Raw genomic sequence first — 25,080 nt, 5'->3', positions numbered from 1 at the left:
CACAATCCTTGGGAAGCAGAATGATTCTGATTGCTCCACACTGGCCTCGTCAAGTCTGGTTCCCTTTTCTTCAACCATGCATTGTGGACACTCCTTGGATTCTGGACTCTCAACCAGATTTGCTGACACACATGTCGGGACAGTTCCACCCCTCTCTGATGACCTTCCAGTTGACAGCCTGGCTACTCCACTTCCGTCGTTAGTTAGGATTCATAAATTTTCACCGGAAGTGGTTCGCATTTTATCTTCCTCTCATAAGCCATCTACTAGGAAGATTTATTCCAGCAAATGTAAGAGGTTTTCTGTTTGGGCGCACACCCAAGGAATTGATCCTTACACAGCTCCAATTGCTTCAGTCTTGGAGTATTTGTCTTTGCTTTTCCATCAGAGTTCCGCATCAGCTACCATCAAAGTCCAATTGGCAGTGATCTCTAATTTTCATGTGGCTAATGAACCTAGTCTCATTGGGCATAGACTCTGCAAGGCTTTCCTGAAGGGTACTCTGTTACTCCGTCCCCCGGTCTCCAAACCTATTATGCCCTGGGATCTCAGTTTTGTTCTACAAGCCCTTACTTCACCACCTTTCGAACCTGCAGCTACCTGTGAATTGAAATTCTTGACCTGGAAAACAGCCTTCTTAACAGCAATCACTTCAGCAAGGCAAGTTTCAGAAATTCAAGCCCTCTCTATCAAACCTCCATACTTAATCTTTCATAAGGACAGGGTTTCTCTTCGACCAAACCCTTCTTTTCTTCCTAGTGTGGCTTCCGTGTCTAATCTTAATCGATCCATTGAGTTGCCTGTATTCTTTCCTCAATTTTCAAACAAGGCAGAATTTAAATTTCATCAATTGGATGTACACTGACAGTTACGTTTCTATCTGCACCACACAAAAGATATCCGGAAGTCTGATCTATTATTTGTCTCCTTTTCAGAAAACAAAATTGGGTCCCTGGTCTCCAAGATCTCCATATCCAGATGGATATCTAGCTGCATCTCTTTCACCTACCAAGCAGGAGGAAAAGATCTGCCATTTCCAGTCAAGGCTCACTCTACTCGGGCTGTTTCTACATCTACAGCTTATTAAGCCAGATTATCAATGGATGATATATGTGCTGCAGCTACTTGGGCTTCTCCTCACACATTTGTTTCTCATTACAAATTGGACGTGGTTTCTAGGGGCAGGTCGCCCTTTGGCTCCACAGTACTCAGGAGTATTTTCGTATGAGCCACCCAGGATGTAGATGCTAGGGACGCTGTCCCACAGGTAAGAATGTAGGCGAGATAGGACTAATAACATCAGAAAGTTATGTACTCACCATAACATTTGATGTATGTAGTCCATCTCACCTCACATTCTTACTTCCCCTCCCACCTTCCCCCTTCTTGGAGGATCTGGAGGTTAGGTTGTTATTTACAGAGTTCCCTTTACTTAAGCTTATTCCTTTTATCTGGATGCTCTGTATGCATGGGTTATGAATGAGTATTGCAGCAAACTAGATCTGGGGATATGGAGCAGTGCACCATGGGATACCTACTTAGCCCAGCCAATAGAAGCCTTCGAGCTAGAAAAGTTTGGCCGAGTCGGAGCCAATATTCGGCTCCAAACTCACGGGTAAGAATGTGAGGCGAGATGGACTACATACATCGAACGTTATGGTGAGTACATAACTTCCCGTTTCCTCTGATGACCAGGATTTACCCTTATCTACCTATGAGCATTCAGATGCTGAGGACTCTATTCCCTCTGCTTCCCCCAGAGGATTTCTCTTTTGGTGAAACTTTGCATACTCTCAGGGAGTTTTTTTGTTGGAAAAGTCAGGATTTCTCTAATTCTAAAAAGAGGCTTAGGGATTTCTTACTCCTGCCCCAACACAGGCCTTTAGCTATACCTCCTGTACTGGACATTGTTGATGATGCCTTTTCGGAATCTAGCATGGCCCCTGACTCTTTACCTCCTGCTTCCAGTAAACCTGATAGATATTACACGGTTCCTGAAGCTCACAAATTCCTTTTCAAAAATCCTACTGCGGATCCTGAAACCATTTCACAGGGACCCAAGGGCATTAAAGCTAATACTGCCAAAAATCCTACCCGCTCTGATAGAGACTCCAGGGCACTGGATAGATGGGGTAAGAAGGTATACACTTCTGCAACTTTGGCCATTAGGGCCTTGACTTGCCATTTTCATATGTTAAAGTGTCAGCTGCATATTATTGGATTGCTTAAACAGAAAATGATGTTGAGTACTGAATGTGCTGAAAATAAGGATTTAGAGGATTTTATGCATTCTGCTGAACAAGTTGGTAAGTATACATTGCAATGTGGTTTTGATTCACTAGAGGCATCTTGCAGGGCTGCGGTAACTGGGTCTTTACTTACAAGGCATGCTTGGCTTAAGGAGCAATCCTTGCCAGATCATGTTCATAGGTTCATAGGTTCATAGGTTTATACTAGGCTATCTTCCCTAAGGCATTTATAAGCCTAGCCCAAAGTTATGTGGCTTACGCCACCCCTTATGTTAGAAATAATGTGCCCATTAGTTTGTTGTGCCTCTGTCCAGCAGTGACACAGAGATGATTCCTGGGGTAAACCTACGATCTCCCATCCACCGGTCAAGATTTCTCTTGAACAGAGCCAGCGAGGTGCTCTGCCTCACATGGACCGGGATTTTATTCCACAGCATGGGGAGTCTCTGGGTGATAAATCTATCCCTCCAGCACGTCCTATTTATATCCGTGCTAAGGTTTAAGTCACTTGCTCTAGTGGTTCTGGTGGATTTGGATTTTTGAGGTGGAGCATGTCCATTAATTCCGGGTTGGTCATGGCCTTGTATGTCAGGCACAGGTCACCTCTGAGCAGACGGTATGCAACTGAATAGAGTTGGAGTTTCTTCAGTCTGGCAGTATATGACAGGTTTTGGAGTCCCTTTATCCTTTTGGTGAGGAACTTTGGGGTCTCTCCAATTGCTGCAGGTGTCGGGTGAGATACATCCCGAATGGGGCATTGTACTCGATCATTGGTCTGATAAGTGAAGAGTACAGGGGAACAATGACCTCATTTGATCTGGATGTGAATCCCTTCATGATCAGATGGGCAATGTAGAAGGTCTTTCGAACCACTTTAGCAATGTGAGTGTCAAACGAGAGGCCACTGTCAACCTGGGTACCCAGGTCCCTGATAACCTCTTCTGTGCTTAGTGGGTTGCCACCTATATGGTAGCTTGGGGTTACCTTGTTTTTCCCGAAGGGTATGACTATACACTTTTTGCGTTTAACTTCAGGCCATGGCTCTGGCACCAGCTATCAGTTTCCGTGAGACCCCTCTGAAGGATGTCTGTGTCCGATGTACTATCCACTATGGCACCCAATTTGCAGTCATCCGCAAACTTTGTCAGCCATAGTCCTCCTATGTTTGCCTGTACTTCTGAGAAGTAGATGCCGAACAATAGGGGCCAAGGACTGAGCCCTGTGGGACACCACTTGTAACCGGCTTGAGTCTGACATGGCTCCAGCAACTCTAACCCTGTGGGTTCTGTCCTTTAGCCAGTTTGCAACCCATCTTGTGACATATGGGTTTACATTTAAGCTGGTAAGTTTCTCTATGATACCCGAGTGGGGTATTGTGTCGAAAGCTTTTGCAAGGTCAAGGTAGGCTGTATGGACTGCCTTTCCCTCATCAATGGCCTTGGTAACTGTTTCGAAGAAGTCGACCAAGTTCAAAAGGCAAGATCTGCCCTTGACAAAGCCAAACTGGGTTGGGTCCAAGGTCTGCAAGTCCCCTATGTCCTTGTTTATGAGTTCCATTATGATCCTCTCCATAGCTTTGCAGACCAGGCTTGTTAAGCTTATGGGGTGGTAATTACCAGGGTCCATAGAGGCACCGCCTTTGTGGAGTGGGACCACAGTTGCCGTACGCCACTCCTTGGGCATATATCCTGTGGTAAGGCTAAGATTAAACAGCTGCCTTATGTGCGGGTTTAGTTCTTCATTGAGTTCATGTAGCACACAGCCGGGGACACCATCCGGTCCCATTGATGCTGTGTTTTTAGCTTTAGAGAGAGCAGCTTTCACCTGCGCATTTGAGATGTCTGGGAGGCTACACTCTGTTGGGATAGTTATCTCTCCTTTTGGAGGGGAGAGGGGGGTGAAGCTTGCGCTGAACCTGTCTGCCAGTATGTTGGCAATGTCTGTGGGTTCAGTGATTTTTGTATCATTTTGGACTAATTCTGAGCATATCTGGGAGTTTCCACCCAGGTTTCTGACATAGCTGAAGAAGGCCTTATGATTGTCTTTTGAATCTATGGCAATTTTTTTCTCAAAGTTGGCCTTGGATGATTTTATGAGGGATCGTAGTTTCTTGCTAGTACTGATCAAAGATGCCTTCCCTTTTTGGGATTTTGCTCTATCATGTAATAGCTTTCTCCTCTTATTGTAAAGTTTGTTTATGGCTGGGGTCCACCAGACTGGACGTTTGCCCTTGGTGGAAAGAGTCTTGGTTTTATTTGGGATTGCCTGATCCATACAGTCCCGAAGGTGTTCATAGAATGCATTTGTAAGGGCTTCCGCAGCTTGGGTTGTGGTTTCCATTGACTCGGGGGCCTTGAAGGATACCACACCTGTCTTGAGTAATGTGAAGTTTGCTTTAGAGAAGTTCTTCACTGTGGTCTTTTTTGTTTGGGGTGGGGGCGGGATGTGGATTTCTAGTGAGATTAGTTTATGATCTGATCTCACCAAAGAGGGATATACTTCCGGTGTGGAGCATTTTGTCCCCATGTTTGTGATGATGAGATCTAGTATATTTTCTCCTCTTGTGGGGACGGTGACTAGTTGTTCCATGGCATTTGAATTTATGAACTCCAGGAACCTTTGGGCTAGAAAGTTGGGGCTTGAGTAATGTTCCCAGTCTATATTCGGGTAGTTGAAGTCACCCAATATGATGGTGTTTGGTGATACATTTATACCCTCCAGTGTCTTCAGGAAGGCTGTGTGGGTTTCCTGAGTTTGAGAGGGTGGCCTGTAGCATGCTACAAATTGTAGAGCAGTTTTGCCTATGGTTAATTGCACCTGGATGGTTTCCGATGCTTCGTGCGTAGCCACCAACCTGGAGGTGTGGGTATCCTTGATGAATATGGATACACCCCCTCCTTTTGTGGTATGGTCCGGGTTTTGGGGCCGGAACGCATGATATGAGGTAAAACCTGATAGTGCCGGGGTGCTCTCAGGAGCCTTGAACCAGGTTTCAGTCACAGCACAGACATCGATGTTCTCCATACTGAGAAGGGCGAAATTACTGGATGCTCCCTTAAATCAGGACTGCCTGTTTGGCAACAGGGCAGAAGAAGTTCTTAAAAAGATGGAGGAAAAAGCTAAATCGATGCAAACTGTTAAAGATTTTTTACAAGTACAACCTCCAAGATTTAGTAGGCATTGGCCTTCTAAGAATTGGTCCTTTCCTGCCTCTCCCAGACCTTCCCAGTCCAAATCCAGATCCAGCAGAGCACCCAGGCTTCAGTCCCAGGGGACGCACAGGACTAAGCAGTGGGGGGCCTCCACTTCCAAATTTGGGTGTAATAAAACTACCCCATATGGTAATCTGCCTCAATGACTTCTTTTTAAAACTTCCAAGCACTTCTCATCTGACTGCCCCTTTTGGGGTGAAAGATTGCACTTCATGCAAAGAACTGGGGACTCATTACCCAGGACAAATGGGTTTTAAATATAGTGTCCCAAGGATACAGATTTCACTTCCACACATTACCAACTCCAAGCGGTTGGCTGGATCTACCTCCAAATCAGTGGGCAGAGGCCCAAAAGCAAGTACTCTCTCTCTTAAGCATAGGGGCTATTCAGTTGGTACCAGAAGAGGAAAAGGGGCAAGATTTCTACTCGAGAATTTTCCTGGTACCCAGAAAAGACGATTCATTGCGTCCTATCCTGGACCTGCCTACTCTAAACACGTTTTTGGTGATTCCAAAATTCTAGATGCTGACTCTTCACCAGTTGCTTCCTAAGCTAAGCAAAGATGCCTGGTTGGCAGCACAACATTTAAAGAAAGCATACCTGCACATCCCAATCAGGAAATCTTGCAGAAGAGACCTACGTTTCAAAGCAAGCTACACACACTATCAGTTCTCTGCACTGCCCTTTGGCTTATCTGCTGCACCCAGGCTATTCACAAAGTGCCTAGCTCCAGTCATTGCATTTTACAGGCAAAGAAATCTTCAAATATACCAATACCTGGACGATTGTCTAGTTCAGGCAGAAAACCAGAACATACTTTTGAGTCGTCTGGCTTTTGTACAAAGGTTGCTAACTTGTCTGGGGTACACCATAAATGAAAGGAAATCACACCTGGTACCCTGTCAACAAATTATATTCATGGGAGCAAGCTGGAATACAACTTACCAGATGGTTTTCCTCATGCCAGAGAAACAAATTCACTTGACAACCTACTTCAAACAAGTGGCCACAAAACCCTGCTATCTGCCTTGGGGTTCATGGCCTCCTGCATTCTTCTAATTCCATATGCAAGACTGCATATGAGGAAACTACAATAGTATCTAAAAAGCTTATGGTGTTAACATTCTCAGGATCTAGAAGCAATGATTCCTGTCATTCCTTGTCTATGCCTAGAGCTCCTTTGGTGGGCAGAGGCCTGCCACCAAAACAAGGGACTACCATTCACACTACCCCCTACTGCCCAAACCCTAACAACAGACGCTTCAGACTATGCATGGGGGCACCCCTGACAGGGAAGTGCATATAGAACCCATTTCAAATGCACAGTCACATCAGCCATAAAGAAATGTTAGCTATACAGAATCCTCTAACCGCCTTCAAGGACCACATTCTTCCAGGACAATTAATGGTAAAGACAGTCAACACCACTGTTATGTGGTACATAAGCAGGGGGGTATACATTCTTACCCCCTCTGCAGACTAGCCATGGCACTGTGAAACACAGCCTTGAGCTACCAAGTACATCTACAAGCTCAATTCCTGCCAGGAAAACTAAATACACTGGCAGACGGACTAAGCAGAAACCTCATGGACCCACACGAGTAGAAACTGGAACCAAGGATTTTCAACATGTTGACAAGCAAATGGGGGAGCCCAGATATAGACCTGTTTGCTTCCCCCCAGAACTATCATTTGGAAAAAATTTGTGCAAGACTCCCAACAGACAAGCTTGGAAATTGGATGCTCTGTCCTTCAGCTGGAAAAACCTAGCAGTTTATGCCTTTCTTCCTCTGCATCTGCTCTTCAAAGTACTACTAAAGATCAAACAAGACAAACCAAGGATGATTTTGATTGCACCAGCCTGGCCACACCAACACTGGTACCCCCTCCTCCGCAGTGTGTCACTGTTGGGCCCATGGCACCTGCCTCAGACTCCTACCCTGCTGTCTCAGCAAGAGAACCAGATTATGCACCCTCAGCTTCAAACACTGAACCTAGCAGCCTGGCTAATTACCTAAGCTCTCCTTTACCATCCCTCAGTAAACCAGTGATGGATGTCATTTTATAGGCAAGGAGGCTTAGTACTAGATAATGTTATGCTGAAAAATGGAAAAGATTCTGTGCCTGAAACCAGTCTCAAGGGATGAGCACATCAGTGCCCAATTTATCGCAGATTTTACAATACTTAACTGAGATGCTTCACAAGGGCCTGTCTTTTTCCTCAATAAAAATCCACGCCTCAGCCATTTCAGCTCATTATAACACAGAACCTCCCCTCTTCTTTCTTCCACTGCTCAAGCAGTTCCTTAGAGGGGCCAAAAATTTAAGACCACCCAGGAGAGCTCCAACTCCAGCCTGGGACCTTAACTTTGTATTGGAGAAACTCACCCTTCCTCCTTTCGAACCAGCTGCTACTGCAGATTTAAAATTCTTTTCTTGTAAAACAGCTTCAGTTTTAGTCATCACTTCAGCAAGAAGTGGAGCCTTTAATCATCTTTCATGCGGACAGGGTGTCCCTCAGGACCAATCCCTCTTTCATGCCAAAGGTGGTATCCAGTGTGGCCTTTAATCAGTCCATTCATTTGCCTACCCTCTTTCCTAATCCACAGAACAAAGGGGAACAGATACTGTACTCCTTAGATGTGCACAGACAACTTAGATTCTACTTGGACAAGTCTAAACCTCAAAGGTAATCTGAACAACTGCTGGTGGCATTTGCTGCAGGGACAGAGGGGAAGGCTATTTCAAAGTGAGCCATCTTCAAATGGATAGGCCATTGCATTAATTTCTGCTATAAGCACCATGAAAAACCTATGCCACAGGGGATCAGACCCCACTCAACCAGGGCTGCATCTATCTCTACAGCCTTTCTCAGAGGCGTACCTACCAGGGACATCCTAGAAGCTGCTACCTGGAGTTCTGTACATATTTTCTCCAAGCATTACCATTTGCCAATTTTCTCCAAATCCAGAGCTGGCTTTGCCACTGCAATTTTGCAGGGCCTTGTAGCTGGTCCTAATGCTATCTAAATTCCTCCTCCCATCCTTAGCTTTGGGAATCTACCCAAATGTAATGACTGCAACAGTGAAACATGAAGAACATAGTACAGTTGTGTACACTTACCATAAATGTAGATGTCTGAGTGTATTCACTGTTGCAGTCCTGGTTACCCTCCCTCCAGCCCCCTGACTTCTTTTGGCTATACCTCTTCTCTCCTTTTCAATGCTTAAAAGATTTTTGTGTATTTGCTTTTTTGTTTGAGGTATAACCTTGTATATTTATAGATTTAATTGCTTCCCATTAGGGGGGCACCTGACATCTGGGGCAAGAAAAACTGATGTAATGACGTCGGCTGAATATTTTATACCCCTGATGACCTGACATCATGGAAGAAGAGACAGCAACCGACTTAGGACCCAAGACTTTGTTAATCAGGTTAACTGAGGGCTACTGCAAGCAGGTAACCCAAATGTAATGACTTCAACAGTGAATACACTCTAACATCTACATTTATGGTAAGTGTACACAACTGTACTTTCCTCCCCCTTGCCAGGAGCTGTAAGCTTATGCATCTGACCTTGCAGGGTGAACACATTCCAAGGACACAAAGGCCTAGAGTCTTTGGCTAGTCAGAGACTGCAAGAACCACGTAAGTGTAAAGAAAATAAATGTTTTTATCCTAGCAATTCATTCCATGACCCACCTTTGTACCCCAGGTCCTCTCTCAATTTGTGCACACAAAACCACAGTTACATAAATAAACATAGGTGCACAAAATCACCTCCTCCGATTAGCCATGGTTACTTGGATAATGACCATACAGTGTAGTCTGTCACTTCAGGTGGTGTACTTCCCCCTTAGAAAGGAACACAGTGACAGACTCTTTGAGAAGATCCGGAGCAGACCTTCACAAATTGATGTTAAACAGAGAGGTCTTCTGGACATTGTCCATCAGTGGGGTACTCCTCATATAGAGTCTTTCACCTCTGCTCAGAACAGGCAACTCAGGTTGTTCTGTTTCAGGGCACCATGCCCAGAAACATGGAAAACAGACACCATATCTCTCTCATGGAAGGTAAAATTCCTTTATGGATTCTCCAGTTCCTCAGATTCCTAGAGTCCTTCTCAAAGTCAAGAAGGGCAAACCCAAAATCATGCTGGTGACTCCCTTTTGGCCCAGACAGCACTGATTCCACCTTTTGAGAAGATCCAGAGCAGACCTTCACAAATTGATGTTAAACAGTGGCAGTTATTGCAAGTTGCCTCACAGAGTGGGCTTGCTCAGATAAGACAAGAGCTAAGGTCTCTCTGATTCATCCAAACCCCAAACCATAATCTTAACCATTTAGATTTTAGATGATAGGATTTTAATTCTGTTCAGGTACCTGTTTCCAGAGGACATGCTGCAGGTATTACAGGGGGCTAGAAAACCTGGAAAATATTTTCTGTTTGGTATCACAAGAAGAAACAGGATCTTTATGAAATGGATATCCCTGACATTCTGTCCTATTTGAGTGAGTTGCTCAATTCTAGACTGGCATTATCTTCTATCAAAATATGTGTCAGCCATTTCTGCCTTGTCTGCCCTTAGACCAACTACATTACACATGTTTTGAGGCCAGACAGGTTTTTAAGGTGTCCTACATATCAGACCCACAAGAAGAGCTTTCCCTTCTCCTTGGGATCTAACTTGTGTCAGCTCACCATTGCTCCTTTTCACGGTGTCTCCTTTATGTTTTAAATTCTGCACTTGAAAGTCATTTTGCATGTAACACTGACTTCAGCAAAGAATGTGTCAGAGCATCAGGCTCCTTTTCTATCTTCCACAAGGGCAGCATAACCCTTAGGAGTAACCCTTTCATGTTATGTAGTCCTATCTCTCCTACATTCTTACCCGTGGGTTCGGAGCCGAATATCCGCTCCGACTCGGCCAAACTTTTCTAGCTCGAAGTCCTCTATTGGCTGGGCTAAGCTGGTATCCCATGGTGCACTGCTCCATATCCCCAAATCTCATTTGCCGCTCGTGTAGCTCGAATGTGGTCTCGCTCTTGGCTGTGGCTAAGTACCTTTTTCTTGTCTTGAGAAAAAAATTTGTTCATAAACAAAAAGCTATTTTCATAGCTATTGTCTTTAGTGTTGTTTAGATTTTGGTAGTGTGCTTGTTTTTTGTGGTATCCCGCTAACTGTTCCCTCGGGCTAGGCCCGTTTCAGTTAGAGGACCTAGTCCTTTCATCCTGTCCGTTCGTCAAACCGTTTAAGTTAGAGGTTTGGTTTTTGTTCCCTTACCTTGTGGTCATTAACCATTTTAGTTAGAGGTTTTTGACATAGTTTGTCTCAGTGTGTGCCTCTAGTGTGTGTGTACTGTTTCAATTTATAACTGGTTCCCGTGTTTTTGTGGTGTTGAGTGTCTGTGAGTTTTCTTGTCAGACTTCTCTTTGGTTGCGTTGTTGGTGTTTGTTGTGAAGAATGTCCAAAGATTCCAAGGAGCACAAACCTTCGGGTTTCAAAACGTGCTCTAAATGCATGTACAAAATGTCCATCACCGATGGGCACTCTATTTGTGTCTATTGCCTGGGAGCCATTCATCTGCAGGAGTCCTGCAATTTTTGCCATGCGTTCAGTCCCAGAGTGCTCCAAGAGAGAAAGAATAATCTGATCTTAAAGGGACTTTTGAAACCCTCTTTTGAAGAGGCCTTGGATTCTTCTCCCAGTGCTAAGTCTAAGTCATCCATGTCAAAAAAGAGATCTCTGGCTCCGTCAGCTTCATTGGAGCCTCTGGAGAAAGTCTCAAAAATCACATCGACCTCCTCGGCTCCACTGTCCTCAGGGCCGCAGGAGGTGTCGGTGTTGATGGAACTGGCATCGGCTCCAATTATATTGGAACCTCTTCGGAGCCTATTGCCCAGTCTCAGACCAGTCTCTCCTGAGGGGAGATCTCAATCTCCCTCCCTGTCCTCCAAATCCTCCAGGACCCTTTGGGATGTGGATGTTGATAGGGTGGTCCAGAGGCTCCTCCAGTCACCGGTTTTGGCAAAATTGTTTTCGGCTCTGGCCCAGTCGGCTCCGGAGCCCATCCTGACCCCTTCTTCGATCATTCCTCCGAGCACATCTCTGTCTTCGGAGCCAGAGTGTTCCGCACTGTGTGATGTTCCTAGGCCGGTTCCAATGGCCCCTCCGGCTCCATCGGTACCGACATCGGCTCCGACCCCGTCGGCTCCGTCCTCGGGGTTCGGGACTCGGGATTCTTCAGTCAGGCTCGAGGGGGACATCTCGGGACATATTTCGGTTCCGAGTCTACCTCTCAGTGCCTCGGCTCTGGGAATTCCGACTCCTGTCATAGTCTCGGAGGCGGGCCAGTCCTCGGACTCGGGGGGGGCAGCCTTCGAGGCCATGCAGACTGCACTGGCCAGATCGTCAGCTACATCAGGCAGATCGGTGACTCTGTCCCCCACCACTCTGGTGAGAGCCTCTGATCACCACCTATCCATGGACAGCAGAGCACCAAGGCCTAGGGATACCCCCATGAGTGGTCCCCAACTTTCTGAGGGCCCTTCAGAGTTTGTGCCTGAGGAGCCCCCTAGAAAGAAAACGTGCAAGAGGAAGCGCATAGACTTCCAGGATTAGTGTCTCACCTCTGATACTGACATACTGACCTCGAGGAATCTGAGGGGTCCCCCAAGTCATCCTCTGATGATGTTTCCTTCTCCGACATCCGGGAGATACTGAAGCAAAGAGGTGACTGGCCATCCAAAGCCCCTTCTGAGGAAGAGTCGGTCTTCCTTAAGGCCTTTGGTGCTCAGCCCTCTGCCTCCTGGGTGTCCCCACCCTTCGATGAGCTCCTTGATTTGATCTGTCGAAGGGTGTGGGAAAACCCTGATTCTGTGGAGCCCGTACCCAGGCATCCCAACAAGTTTCTTTCTGCTCCCCAGGGTAAGGTTTTTTTGTCTAAAGGAGTTCCTGTAGATGCCATGGTGGTGGCGGCGGCCACTCGGAAGGAAGTAGCAGAGACCTCTTACTCCTTCCATCCTCCTAACAAGGAGTCTAGGACCTTGGACCGGTACGGTAAGCATACCCTCTCATCAGCAACCTTTACCTTATGGTCGTTGAACTATCTGTCTCATTTCACTTGGCTCCAGAGAGATCTCCTCAAGGAGTTAGGAGATACTCTTGCGGGTAATGTCCCTGAGGCAGTGGCCCAAACGGTTAACGCCCAGGTGTCTACCCTCAATTCCATTGTCAACTCCTCCATGCGGCCCATTTCGTATGCAACCGAGGGAGCAAGTAGGGCAGCAAGCTCAGGAGTTGCCCTTAGAAGGCAAGCCTGGCTGCGCCTGTGTCACTTTGCAGAGGCCTTCAAGTCTTCCTTCACTGACGCCCCTGTGATGGTTCTTCTTTGTTTGGAAACAAAGTGAAAGACACCCTCACCAGGTGCGATCAAGAGGGAAAGACCCTGTCTGCCGTAGGGGTCCATTTTTCCCTTCCTTCTAGGCCTTACCCCAAGGCCCAGCGGGGTGGGAAGATGTGGTTCAAGAAATCACAGAGGTTTTTTCCTGCCGCACAAGGTGAGTCCCCCTCCAGAGGCAGAGGAGGGGGAGGTTGTTCAAGGAGACGCCACCCTAGAGGCAGAGGGGGCCCCCGCAAATCGGGAGACAGCGATTCCTTTTGCGGCTCTCCCTACTCTCGTTCCTGAAGGAGTGCCCGGCTGTGCATATCCGGACCCAGTCGGGGGTCAAATTTCATTATATCCGGAAGCCTGGAAAAGCATCACCCAGGACCGATGGGAATTACGAATAATTTCCGGAGGTTACCTCATTCTATTTACATCAAACCCCCCCTTCAATCAGAAAAATCCCAGACGTTCCACCCAGTCAAAGGGATCAAACAGCCTCTGAGGTTTCGAAGCTGGTAGGAAAAGGAGCCATCCAGCATGTCCCCTCAGACCAAATTGGATTAGGGACTTACTCAAGGTTCTTTTTGGTGCCGAAAAGAACAGGGGACCTGAAACCCATATTAGATCTCGGCCAACTGAACAACTATATACAGAAGTCCAAGTTCCATTTGGTCACACTACATTCGATTCTCCCATTGTTGGGAGAGGAGGTATGGTTGTGCTCCATCGACCTCAAGGATGCTTACTACCATGTAAAAATGGACAGGGCATCCAGGAGTCACCTACGCTTCCAGCTGGGAGCCAGTCATTTCCAGTTTCGAGCCCTGCGCATTGGTCTCACCACAGTCCCCAGGGTGTTCACCAAGTGTATGGTGGTGGTGATGACTCACTTGAGACGTCAGGGATTCCAAATGTTTCCATATCTGGATGACTGGCTCCTTACCGCCCCCACCAGGCATCAAGTAGTCCAAACCAGGGAAGCTACCATCACTCTATGTCAGCAGTTGGGCATAACACTAAATTGGGAAAAATCTGCCTTGTTGCCCTCGCAGCGTGTCACCTTTATAGGCGCGGAATTAGACACCATTCAAATGCGAGCATTTTTACCACAGGAGGAGGATCAGAGTCTTACAACAACAAATACACATCCTAATGTCCCTGAGGAAAGCGAAAGCAAGATGGGTTCTCCAACTCCTGGTGACCATGGCAGCAACACTTATGTTGGTCCCAATAGCGAGATTGCACATGAGACTTCTCCATTGGCTCCTCTTTGTTCAATGGTCTCTCCAAAAATTTCCACTTTCTCACCCCATTTTGCTCACGGACAGATGCAAACAGGACCTCAGTTGGTGGCTTTGCACCAACAATTTGGACGGAGGAAGGCCCTTCGTTCCACTCAATCCCGGTTGCCACAGTGACCACGGACGCCTCCCAGATGGGGTGGGGGGGCATTATCTTAACAGGACAGTCCAAGGCACGTGGCAAGATCACGAGATACAGCTGCATATCAACGTCCTAGAGATGAGAGCAGTGCTACTTGCGTTGCAGGCACTTCAGAGCTTTCTACCTCTAGGGACGATTGCAATACACTCGGACAACATGTCAGTAGTGCGGTATCTAAACAAGCAAGGGAGAACCAGGTCTTACCCCCTGTGCAGAGAGACCATGCGAGTGTGGCAGTGGGCAGTAACTTCCCAATGGTTTCTGGTGGCAACGCACATTCCGGGGAAGTCCAACGTGATTGCGAGCAGTCTAAGCAGAGCTATTCTGATGCCTTACGAGTGGTCCCTGAATCGTCTAATTGCAGAACGAATCTTCAGCAGATGGGGTCAGCCTTGCTGCGACCTTTTTGCCAGCCCCCTCAATGCCAAATGCAGCAACTACTTCATGCTGATCCCCCCACAGGGGGAGTCACCCAGGGACGCTCTGGTTCACGATTGGCCCTCCAATCTGCTTTATGCTTTCCCTGCATTTCCCTTGCTGTCAAAGGTGATTCAGAAAGCGCAATCCTTGGGAAGCAGAATAATTCTGATTGCTGCACACTAGCCTCGTCAAGTCTGGTTCCCTTTTCTTCAACCGTACATTGTGGACACTCCTTGAATTCTGGATCCTCAACCAGATTTGCTGACACACATGTCGGGACAGTTCCACCCCTCTCTGATGACCCACCGGTTGACAGCCTGGCTACTCCACTTCCGTCGTTAGTTAGGCTTCATAAATTTTCACCAGAAGTGGTTCACATTTTATCTTCCTCTCATAAGCCATCTACTAGGAAGATTTATTCCAGCAAATGGAAGAGGTTTTCTATTTGGGTGCACACCCAATGAATTGATCCTTACACAGCTCCAATTGCTTCAGTCTTGGAGTTTTTGTCTATGCTTTTCCATCAGGGTTCTGCATCAGCTACCATCAAAGTCCAATTGGCAGCGATCTCTAATTTTCACGTGGCTAATGAACCTAGTCTCATGGCTCATAGACTCTGCAAGGCTTTCCTGAAGGGTACTCTGTAACTTATCATGCCCTGGGATCTCAATTTTGTTCTACAAGCCCTTACTTCACCATGTTTCGAGCCTGCAGCTACCTGTGAATTGAAATTCTTGACCTGGAAAACAGCCTTCTTAACAGCAATCACTTCAGCAAGGCGAGTTTCCGAAATTCAAGCCCTCTCTATCAAGCCTCCATACTTAATCTTCCATAAGGACAGGGTTTCTCTTCGACCAAACCCTTCTTTTCTTCCTAATGTGGCTTCCGTGTCTAATCTTAATCAATCCATTGAGTTGCCTGTATTCTTTCCTCAAATTTCAAACAAGGCAAAATTTAAATTTCATCAATTGGATGTACACAGACAGTTACGTTTCTATCTGCACCGTACAAAAGAGATCCAGAAGTCTGATTAACTATTTGTCTCCTTTTCGGAAAACAAAATTGGGTCCCCGGTCTTCAAGATCTCCATATCTAGATGGATATCTAGTTGCAGCTCTTTCGCCTGCCAAGCAGGAGGAAACGATCTGCCATTTCCAGTCAAGGCTCACTCTACTCGGGCTGTTTCTACATCTACAGCTTATCAAGCCAGATTGTCAATGGATGATATATGTGCTGCAGCTACTTGGGCTTCTACTCACACATTTGTTTCTCATTACAAATTGGACATGGTTTCTAGGGGCAGGTCGTCCTTTGGCTCCACAGTACTCAGGAGTATTTTCCTATGAGCCACCCAGGATGTAAGTGCTAGGAATGCTGTCCCACGGGTAAGAATGTAGGCGAGATAGGACTACATAACATCAGGAAGTTATGTACTCACCATAATGTTCGATGTATGTAGTCCATCTCGCCTCACATTCTTACTTACCCTCCCACCTTCCCCCTTCCTGGAGGATCTGGAGGTTAGGTTGTTATTTACAGAGTTCCGTTTACTTAAGCTTATTCTTTTTATCTGGATGTTGTGTATGCATGGGGTATGAATGAGTATTGCAGCAAACTAGATCTGGAGATATGGAGTAGTGCACCATAGGATACCTGCTTAGCCCAGCCAATAGAAGACTTCGAGCTAGAAAAGTTTGGCCGAGTTGGAGCCGATATTCTGCTCTGAACCCACGGGTAAGAATTTGAGTCGTGATGGATTACATACATCGAACATTATGGTGAGTACATAACTTCCTGTTTATGCCGAAGGTGGCCAGTGAGGTTTCCTTGAATCATTCTGTCAAACATCCTACCTTTTTCCATCTCCTGATAAGAAAGGATAAAGGCTCTTTTTCTCTTTGTACATCCACAGGCAACTCAAATTTTACTTTAATAAAAACACAAGATCATTAGAAAATCTGATCATCTCTGTGTCTCTTTTTGGAACAAGAAACTCGGCCTTCAAGAACTGTATTTCCAATGCTATTTATTTCTCTTATTCTTTTCACAAAAAACAACTCCCTAGTCTAGTTAAAGCCCATTCCTTGGAACTGGTGCCTTCTTCAAAGGTCTAGATTCATTCCAGAAGTGGCTACTTGGTCTTCTATTCACCCTTTTGACAAAGTTTATAAGACTGATGTTTTTTTCTAGGGCTGGAGTAGGTTTTGCTAGATCTATCCTTCAAGGAAGTATAGGCATTTTTTCTACATCTCTGTACTTCTTCCTTTCTATTTAGATAGTTTTGGGAATCTCCCAGTTGTTAGTAATACTGGAAGTGATCCAGTGAAGGACATAGTTCAGTTGTATAAGAACTCACCATAACAGTAGATGTCCGGCTGATCATTGTTGCAGTATTACATCCTACCCTCATTGCCCCCTGTTATTTTCTCCTTTGTCTGAGTTGGACAGTTTCTTCCCCCCTCTTCATTTGATTTGTACATTTTGTAAATAGCTACCTCTACTTCAGTACCTTGGTCTGGGGCAAGAAAGGCTTGAGATCATTTGTGCCCGTACATCCCTTATATACCTTTTAGCACCTTTGGCCTTAGGGCGTATATTGGATGTACTGCACAAGATGAAGACTCAGGCTTTGGTATGCTGGCCAGAGGTATGACTATCCATAACAGGATATCCTAATTGTTAGTTTGTTAGTAATACCACAGCAGTGATCAGTTAGACATATAAAGTTATGATAAGTTCTTACAGACCTGTACTTTATATACCTTGCTCGTAACAGTCTATATCAGTAAAGCAATGACATAAAAGGTCTGTGTCAGCTCATGCAGGGAGACACTGCTAGTGAAAAAATGGGCTGTGTTTTCTGTGTTGTACCTGTGAGTCATTCCATAAGTAAAGATAACTGCCTTAATGGCTCCTTCCTCATAGTTCTGGTTTTTATGGTATTACCTACACAAATGTGTTCTCTAAACACTGAATGCCATTTTGATATGAAATATTTTCACAGGTTTCAAACTGACTATCAAAATGTAATTCTTCTTGAAGACTACAGAAGTATAATGGAAAGGAACTAGACTTCATAGATGTATCCATTGCATTAGTAATGAAAGTACCTAATGTTCTAATATTTCTTCTGTTATCTTCCCCTTCTAATATTAAGGGCCTTATTTTCATGTGCATTTTTCTTTTCTTTTGCTTCCATAAGATATGAAAGCCTGTTGAAAGAAGAAAAAATCACCTCTAATGAGCTTACTGCACTAGATAAGAAAATGGAAGCTTGGACATTAGTTAATGCATCTGCTAAAAAAACACCAACATCTCAATCAACCAAAGTTCCTTTGTTTAAAACTGTCCATGCTAATCTACCAGTAGAAGTGGTAGAACTTGAAAAATATCTGGAAGACACTGGAGGAAGACAAGGAGGGTGGGATAATTATGATCATCAGAACTTCCTAAAAGTTTGGACAAAGTATAAAGGAAAAGCACAGTTCCTGGAAGAGGCATTGCAGTATTTGCCTGGAAGAACTGAAGATGACGTTAAGCAGCATGAACAATGGTATCAGGAATTTCTGTTTCTGGAAGAGAGAAAGAAAGAGGTAAAAAAATATTTCTAATCTAGTACCTGTAATGCTTTTATCACCCTCTTGTCTCTACATTTAATTTTATTAGACATGGATAACCAGTCATGCAGAACTTCTTGGATTCAGCCTTCACCCTTCGTTTCTCAATGATGAGTTAAAAAAAGCTAATAGTGCTAAAAGTCAAGACAGTTTCATCAAAAATAATGTCACATAATTGTATTAAATGCTTTTTTTACCTACAAATTAATACAAGTTGTTTATACTGCTGTTAGACCTCCAGCAAATGAGTCTACAATTCTGTGTACAGAGTGGTGTTTTTGATATTTCCTTATTTCATTCATTTTACTTTACTAGACTTCTTTAAAAATTACAATCTGAATGAAAAAATAATTATGTGTGAGAATAGATAGTGAAGCAGTGAATTGAATACATTATTATTTATCTTCTCACATACTTTGAGTGTGCTGGAATAAACCTGCAAAAGCTGAGGTCTTTTACCTTCACTGCATGCAGCAATGAAAGCCTTTGCTGAAAAATACAGATTTAAGAGTGCATGTGACTTCTTATCTGCCATATTGGTGTCTTCAGTTCTTCTTGATGTTTTGACAGTTGTACAGATCTCACTTGGCTGATGTATTTTTACTGTGCAGAAGTTCCACTTTCATTGTAGTGGCTACATTTGATTTTTTCATATTTTAAACTTTATTATTTTTATTTATCTAAGTACCCCAATGCCTAATTCCATAAATAGTTGTAATTGCAGTACACAAGTGATCCCTAATTAATTTATACCAAATACCTGTGCTGATTAGGGCCTGATTGTCAACATTATAAACAGTTTCAAAAAGCTACCAAAACTAGACTCGGTGGTATCAGAATTTGTGGAGAGGAAATTTAAAAGGGCAAGAAGTAAACAAAAAAGTTAAATTTCTTAACAAAGAGAAGACAGAAATCATTGTAAAGAAAATATGTTCCCATGGGCTGTGGGATTTCTTTGGCAGCTTTTTTTCATTGCCTGAGGCTTGCATATCCTTATTGCTGAGTGATGTTATCAGAGAGGTCAAGTCTATCTTTTTAATGCCTAGAAAGCTTCTAATGATCAAAGTACTAAAGGTCAAATTGAAGCAGGTACCTGATTTTATACTGACCAAGATAAAAAAGTTTGTCTTACCAGAGATTGTGCTAGAGGTATTGCATCCTGAATAGCAGGATCCTGAAGAATACATTTGTAAGCTTGAATTGGAGGCTTTGACATGTGGAGAGCTTAAACTGTTTGCTGTTGAGTGATGCTCACTTCTTTGGGCTAAGTGTCTCATGTAGTCCCTTCAACTGTGGTTGAATTTGAAAGGCTTGCTGAAGAAATAACTGACACTTCAGCGAAAGGCCCACTATTTCTTAACGTACCATACATGGACTAATGTAGACTTTTGGTGAGGCTTAGCCAGCCTTTGCTTACTTTGGTACTATCCAAGGTTCACTACTAAGCTAAGAGGAGATGAGTCTTTTCCTGTTGCATCTGATGAGGACAAAAGCATTTTCCCATTTTAAAGCTTTCATCCACAGTATATTCAGTCTTATCATGAGGACACATCTTGTCACTTTCCAGGTTCTGTACCACATCATAGTAAGGTTAGTGAAACTTTTAACACCATCTGTCAAAACTACGATAGGTCTACATTTGAAATGTCTTCTTCTTCTAAAAGGAGACTGTCCAAAATGCTTAAAATCTCAGAATACTGGCCAAAATGCTTAAAATCTCAGAGTCCATAAAAAGAGTGCCCCATCTGTTTAAGGCTTTTCAAAATGTATGGAAAAGGAATTCTGCATGTTGTTGTATTCTGCCACCATCTCACAGACCACTTGATGTTTTGTATAAATTTCAAAGAAAAAAAAAACTTTTCTCTGTTAAAATTAAGTGCCTCATATATCTACAATCCTAGAAGGTTTGCTGCTTTTCACTAGAGAGGGCAGGTTATTGGCCATGTTTAAGGATACCTCACAGATCTTAATGTAAGAGTGTCTTATCCTTTTTAGGTTTTGTGTTTCACAAATAGTATAAATCTCTTTAGCAAATGCTCTCTGATTATTTTAACGTAATTTTCTTGTATATTTGTGTATGATAATCTTTTCGTATGTTGTGTTGCACAAATAGTACAAATTCTTTAGCTAATGCTCTCTGATTATTTTTAACATAATTTTTCTTTTATATTTGTGCATGATAATCTTTTTATATGTTACAGGCGGAGCAATAGTAGTTTCAGATTCAGACTATTATCATGATACTATGTGCTCAATGTTATCAGAAACAACAACGTATCAAGCTGTGAATGGTATACAGTTGAACAAAATTATTGGTGATGTGCATGCAGAACTTTATGAGTTATTGATAGGCAATCTTATTGATGTTGATCTTTACAAATATTTTCATGTTGAGAAGCCATTGGCACCGGTGATTAGAGGTTTACCAAAGGTACACAAAACTTTGAACAACCCCACCTTTAGACCTATTGTTTCAGGAAGGGGTTGGCTTACTGAGAGCATTTCTATATACATAGAAAAGCAACTTAGACCAGCAGTAGATTCAACGTCTTCTATTTTGAGAGACACTCAACAATTTTTAGAATCTCTATCCAGTAATAAAGAGAGTATTAGTTTCACTGATGCAGATTATATGGTAACCTTAGATGTTCAATCCCTCTTTACCAGTATACCCAATGATATAGGCATTGACTTTTTGAGGTTGTTTCTCTTAGGTAAGAGTTTTAGCAATAGTAAGATTATGAGGTTAACCTCCTTGATGGAACTGGTGCTAGAGAATAATGTGTTCATTTATGACAACAAATACTATTTGCAAACCATGGGAGTAGCCATGGGCATGGCATGTGCCAACTCATATGCTAATTTGATTTTAGCATATTGGGAGTCTACATATATTCTCTCCAATAATATATATTCTAGGAACATCAAATACTACAAATGCTTTGTAGATGACCTGTTCTTTGTTTGGGAGGGTGATCAACAGACTTTGATTGAATTTCTGTCATATATCAACAGTACTACAACCTTTTTGAGACTAACTGGGGAATGGTCAAGGAGCTGTATAAGATTTTTAGATGTAACTTTGAGAAAGGGAGATGGCATGCTAGAAACTGAGATCTATAGGAAGCCATGCAGAAAGAATGCATTTTTACATCGAGATAGTATGCATCCACCTCACATACACAAAAATATAGTAAGGAATCAGGCTATGAGATGTTCTCACCTAACCAGCAACAACAAGGACTTTGAAGTAGCTATAACCAATCTACAGGATGAATTCAAAAAAGGGGTTACCATGACAGAGATTTATCAAATCTAGCATTTGTTGAACGTGAAGGGAAGGCCAAACCCTACATTCACAAGAGTCCTAATATAGGTTTGGAAGTGGTTGATGCTCCCACAAACAAGAAAAGGATGGTTATTACTTACACTGATAGGAACAGGAAGATTACAAATGTTATCAAGAAAAATTGGAGAATTCTACTATTAGATGAAAGGCTGAAAGTCATCTTAGGAACTAACCCCAGCTTCTCTTATAAGAAGAGTAGAAGCTTGAAAGACATTTAGTGTTATGAGAGAGAAAAGGATAGTAGACCTACATCAGTTAGGAAAGGTACTTTCCCATGCCGTAGTTGTAACCACTGCTCTTTTATTTCGAAGGACGTTAGATGTGAACATCCAGACATTATGAAGGTTTATGAGTTCAACCATTATGCAGATTGAAGGACTCGTAACCTAGTATATCTAGCAGTATGCCAGACATGTAGAATGTTCTATGTAGGGAAGACCAATATAACTCTTAGGGAGAGAATCAGAGAGCATCCATATGCCATTAATAAAGAAAATGAAACTAATGCATTAGCGAGACATGTTTTATCGAAAGGCACTAGGCACAGTTTTGAGTTTTTAGTATTGGAGTTGATACATACCTCCATGAGACTAGGGAACATAGGGAATTTCACTGAAAAGGAGGAGAACAAATGGATTATTAGACTGCAAGCAGATGTTGGGCATGGTCTCAATGAAAGAGTTACTTTAAAACCTTTCCTTAGAGATCGTGCTCTTAAACACAATTGATTTTTATTTTTAATGTTATTTTTGATTTATATTATTATTTTGATTTATATTATATTTGAGCTTTTTATGTATTTTCAAGTTAAGTATGTTGAATATATTTTGTTGAACAGTTTTTAGGAATAAGGTTTTTGCCTTTAAGATAATGTGTAATTACATACACCCTTCAGGTGTGATACTACTATAATTGTGACTAAGCAGCCATTGGTCCATGTGACTATGCTCTTGAGTATTTTATTGAAACTGTTTTAAAGTTTTTATTGAAGTCTGATGAAGCGTCCATTGTAGACGCGAAAGCGCTTACTGTTCCACTGTTCTTAATAAAGGATTTTGTACGTGAGACTGGTTGGCTTCGATTGTCGTGGAGTACCTGTACCTTTATTTTGTTGTCTATTTGGTTGGTTTTACAGGTACCTTACCCTAGGAGGTCTCTATTTTTGTTGGACATTTGGAGCTTTTCTCCCCGGGCCTCTGCTGAAAATGGAAATATATCCAGTTGGACTAGCCCGGTAAACAAATGTAAAATAAAATAAATAAATAAAATACTTCTTGTTATCTTATTATTTATGTATTTTTTAAACAAGAAACAGATTTATTAAATTATCACATATGGTATAAATAATCATACATTTATATAAATGAAAACAAACCATCCTGACACAATTCTAGTTACAAACATTATACGTTAAAAACCACATTGACACAATTGTAGTTGCAAACGTTATACATCACCTATAATCTGTCCAGTCATTGTCAGTCAGACATTACATAGCTCATTCAGATCCTGCATTCTTTTAAACCTTGTTCCCCTCTGAATGTTATTGTCCCCACAGTTTCCATTCTTTCCTATGTAATTTGTTCCTACCCTTTTCTAAAGATCCCAGTTCCAATTGTTTTGCCTGGGTTAGTGTTATAGTTTGAGTAAGGTGCTTAGAAAGGGGATATATTTTGATCTGAAGTAATTTACTTAATTTCGTCTTCAACCTGTAGGTTTCGGATCGACATCGGATCCAACACGGCCGCATTTTCCAGCTAGGGATCCGAGCTCCAAGCTCCTCCTTTTACCCTTAATGCCCCCATCACCCTTCTCCCTTCAGATCTCGTTTACCACCAGCATTGGTACAGGCGTGGTTCTGAGCTCTAGTTTAGTGGGTATCGTAAGTGTGTTAAAACTTTTTTCTATCCTATCCTATTCTCTACCTTTTATCTTTCTTTCCTCCCCGCATCTGTGTCAGACAAAACAAAAAGTTTTCTTCTTCCCTACTTTAACTTTCTTACAGTGTGTGTGTGTGTGTGTGTGTGTGTGTGTGTGTGTGTGTGTGTGTGTGTGTGTGTGTGTGGTATAGGGATGTCAGAAGCTCCTAAAGCAAGCTTCAGAAAATGCACAGAGTGTGGTCATAAGCTCTCCCCAACGGATGGCCACACTCTGTGCGTGGTATGCCCGGATGCAGACCATCTCAAGTCCTCCTGTCCTATTTGTGCTGAATTCAACTCCAGAGCACTTAAGAACAGGCAGGACAAGCTCATCCTAGAAGGTCAGCTTCCCTCTTCAGAAACGGTTGTCCCTTCTTCCTCTGCTGGGGGAGCAATGGCTGCCACATCTTCTACCTCTTCCCCGGTCTCTGGGACTCACACTCCCGCCAAGAGGTCCGGGGAAGAGGACAAGTCCAAGAAAGACCAGTCTTGCAAGCAGTCCCCTGACTATTCGTCACAGGTGGGTCCGCCACTCAAAGCTAGGCCTCTTACTAGGCCGTGGTCTCCCCGTCTGCACTCACTCAGATTTTCCCCCGAGCCCCCTGCTAGATCCTCTCCCCACCGGCTTTCCCGACCAGTTTCGGTGGCGTCATCCCACTCCACCTGGAGTCTCAGCAAAGTGGAGATGGACAAGATGATGTGGAGGTTTATCCGCACACAGATCCAGACAGGGGTCTTGCCGCCACCCTCTCCCTCCGGAGGGGGCACCTTTTTTCTGACCAATAACCCCTTTTCCAATCCAACCTGCAGTTTTGTAGTTGTTGGATCTGAGGACCCTCGGGGTCGGGGGGGGGGGTGTCGGTGCCGACAGTACCATGTACCTCAACGTCAGCTGTCACCTTGAGCTTGTTGGATCCAACTGGATCGGATCCAAGCTCTTGGAGCCATAGCCTTGGGGTCAGATCCGAGGGGATGCTCTCTGCTCCGAGTGCTGCGGAGCATCCCATTCGGTGTCTTGGCTCTTGGAGGCATGGCTCTGACTCCCCTGTCAAGTCAGGGGGGAATGGCCCCCACTAATACTTCCCAGGAGGTTCATTCCCTCTTGGCATTCGATGTGGTGGAGAGAGTTCTCGCGAGGTCAAGACCTCTGACCATCTCATCCTCTGACTCCGTCCAGACCCCTTCAGCTCTAAGTGCGGTTCCGACTGTCTTGCCATCTCAGGGACAGCCCATAGTCGCAATGCCCCAGGAAGGTCCGATGACGGAACAGCAAGACATTTGTGAGTCCTCCCCAGAGAGTCCCCCCAAGGAGGTGCCTTGCAAATGAACGTGTAAGAGGAGGCACTTGGACTCTTAACCAGAGTCCCTCACCGAAGACATGGACTTGGAGGAATGGGAAGGTTCCCCATGGTCACCCCCCAGGATTTCTTGTATGGAGACATCATGGATTTCCTCCACCAGAGGGGGGAGTGTTCTGCCC

The 25,080-nt window shown here is 43.9% G+C and overlaps 1 protein-coding gene across 1 annotated transcript in view; it reads left to right on the top strand.

Annotated features, from left to right (window-relative positions):
• Positions 1-25,080, top strand: part of CCDC112 (coiled-coil domain containing 112) — a 1,199,833-nt gene that overhangs the window by 696,325 nt on the left and 478,428 nt on the right. Inside the window, exon 6 of the mRNA XM_044059045.1 lies at positions 17,918-18,308. Coding sequence (XP_043914980.1) covers positions 17,918-18,308 — 391 coding nt within the window. The remainder of the gene's footprint in view (positions 1-17,917; positions 18,309-25,080) is intronic.

The sequence above is a fragment of the Protopterus annectens genome, chromosome 17.part0, assembly GCF_019279795.1.
Source record: "Protopterus annectens isolate FY-2018-M chromosome 17.part0, PAN1.0, whole genome shotgun sequence".
NCBI lineage: Eukaryota > Metazoa > Chordata > Ceratodontiformes > Protopteridae > Protopterus > Protopterus annectens.
This window is presented reverse-complemented; position numbering and strand designations above follow the sequence as displayed.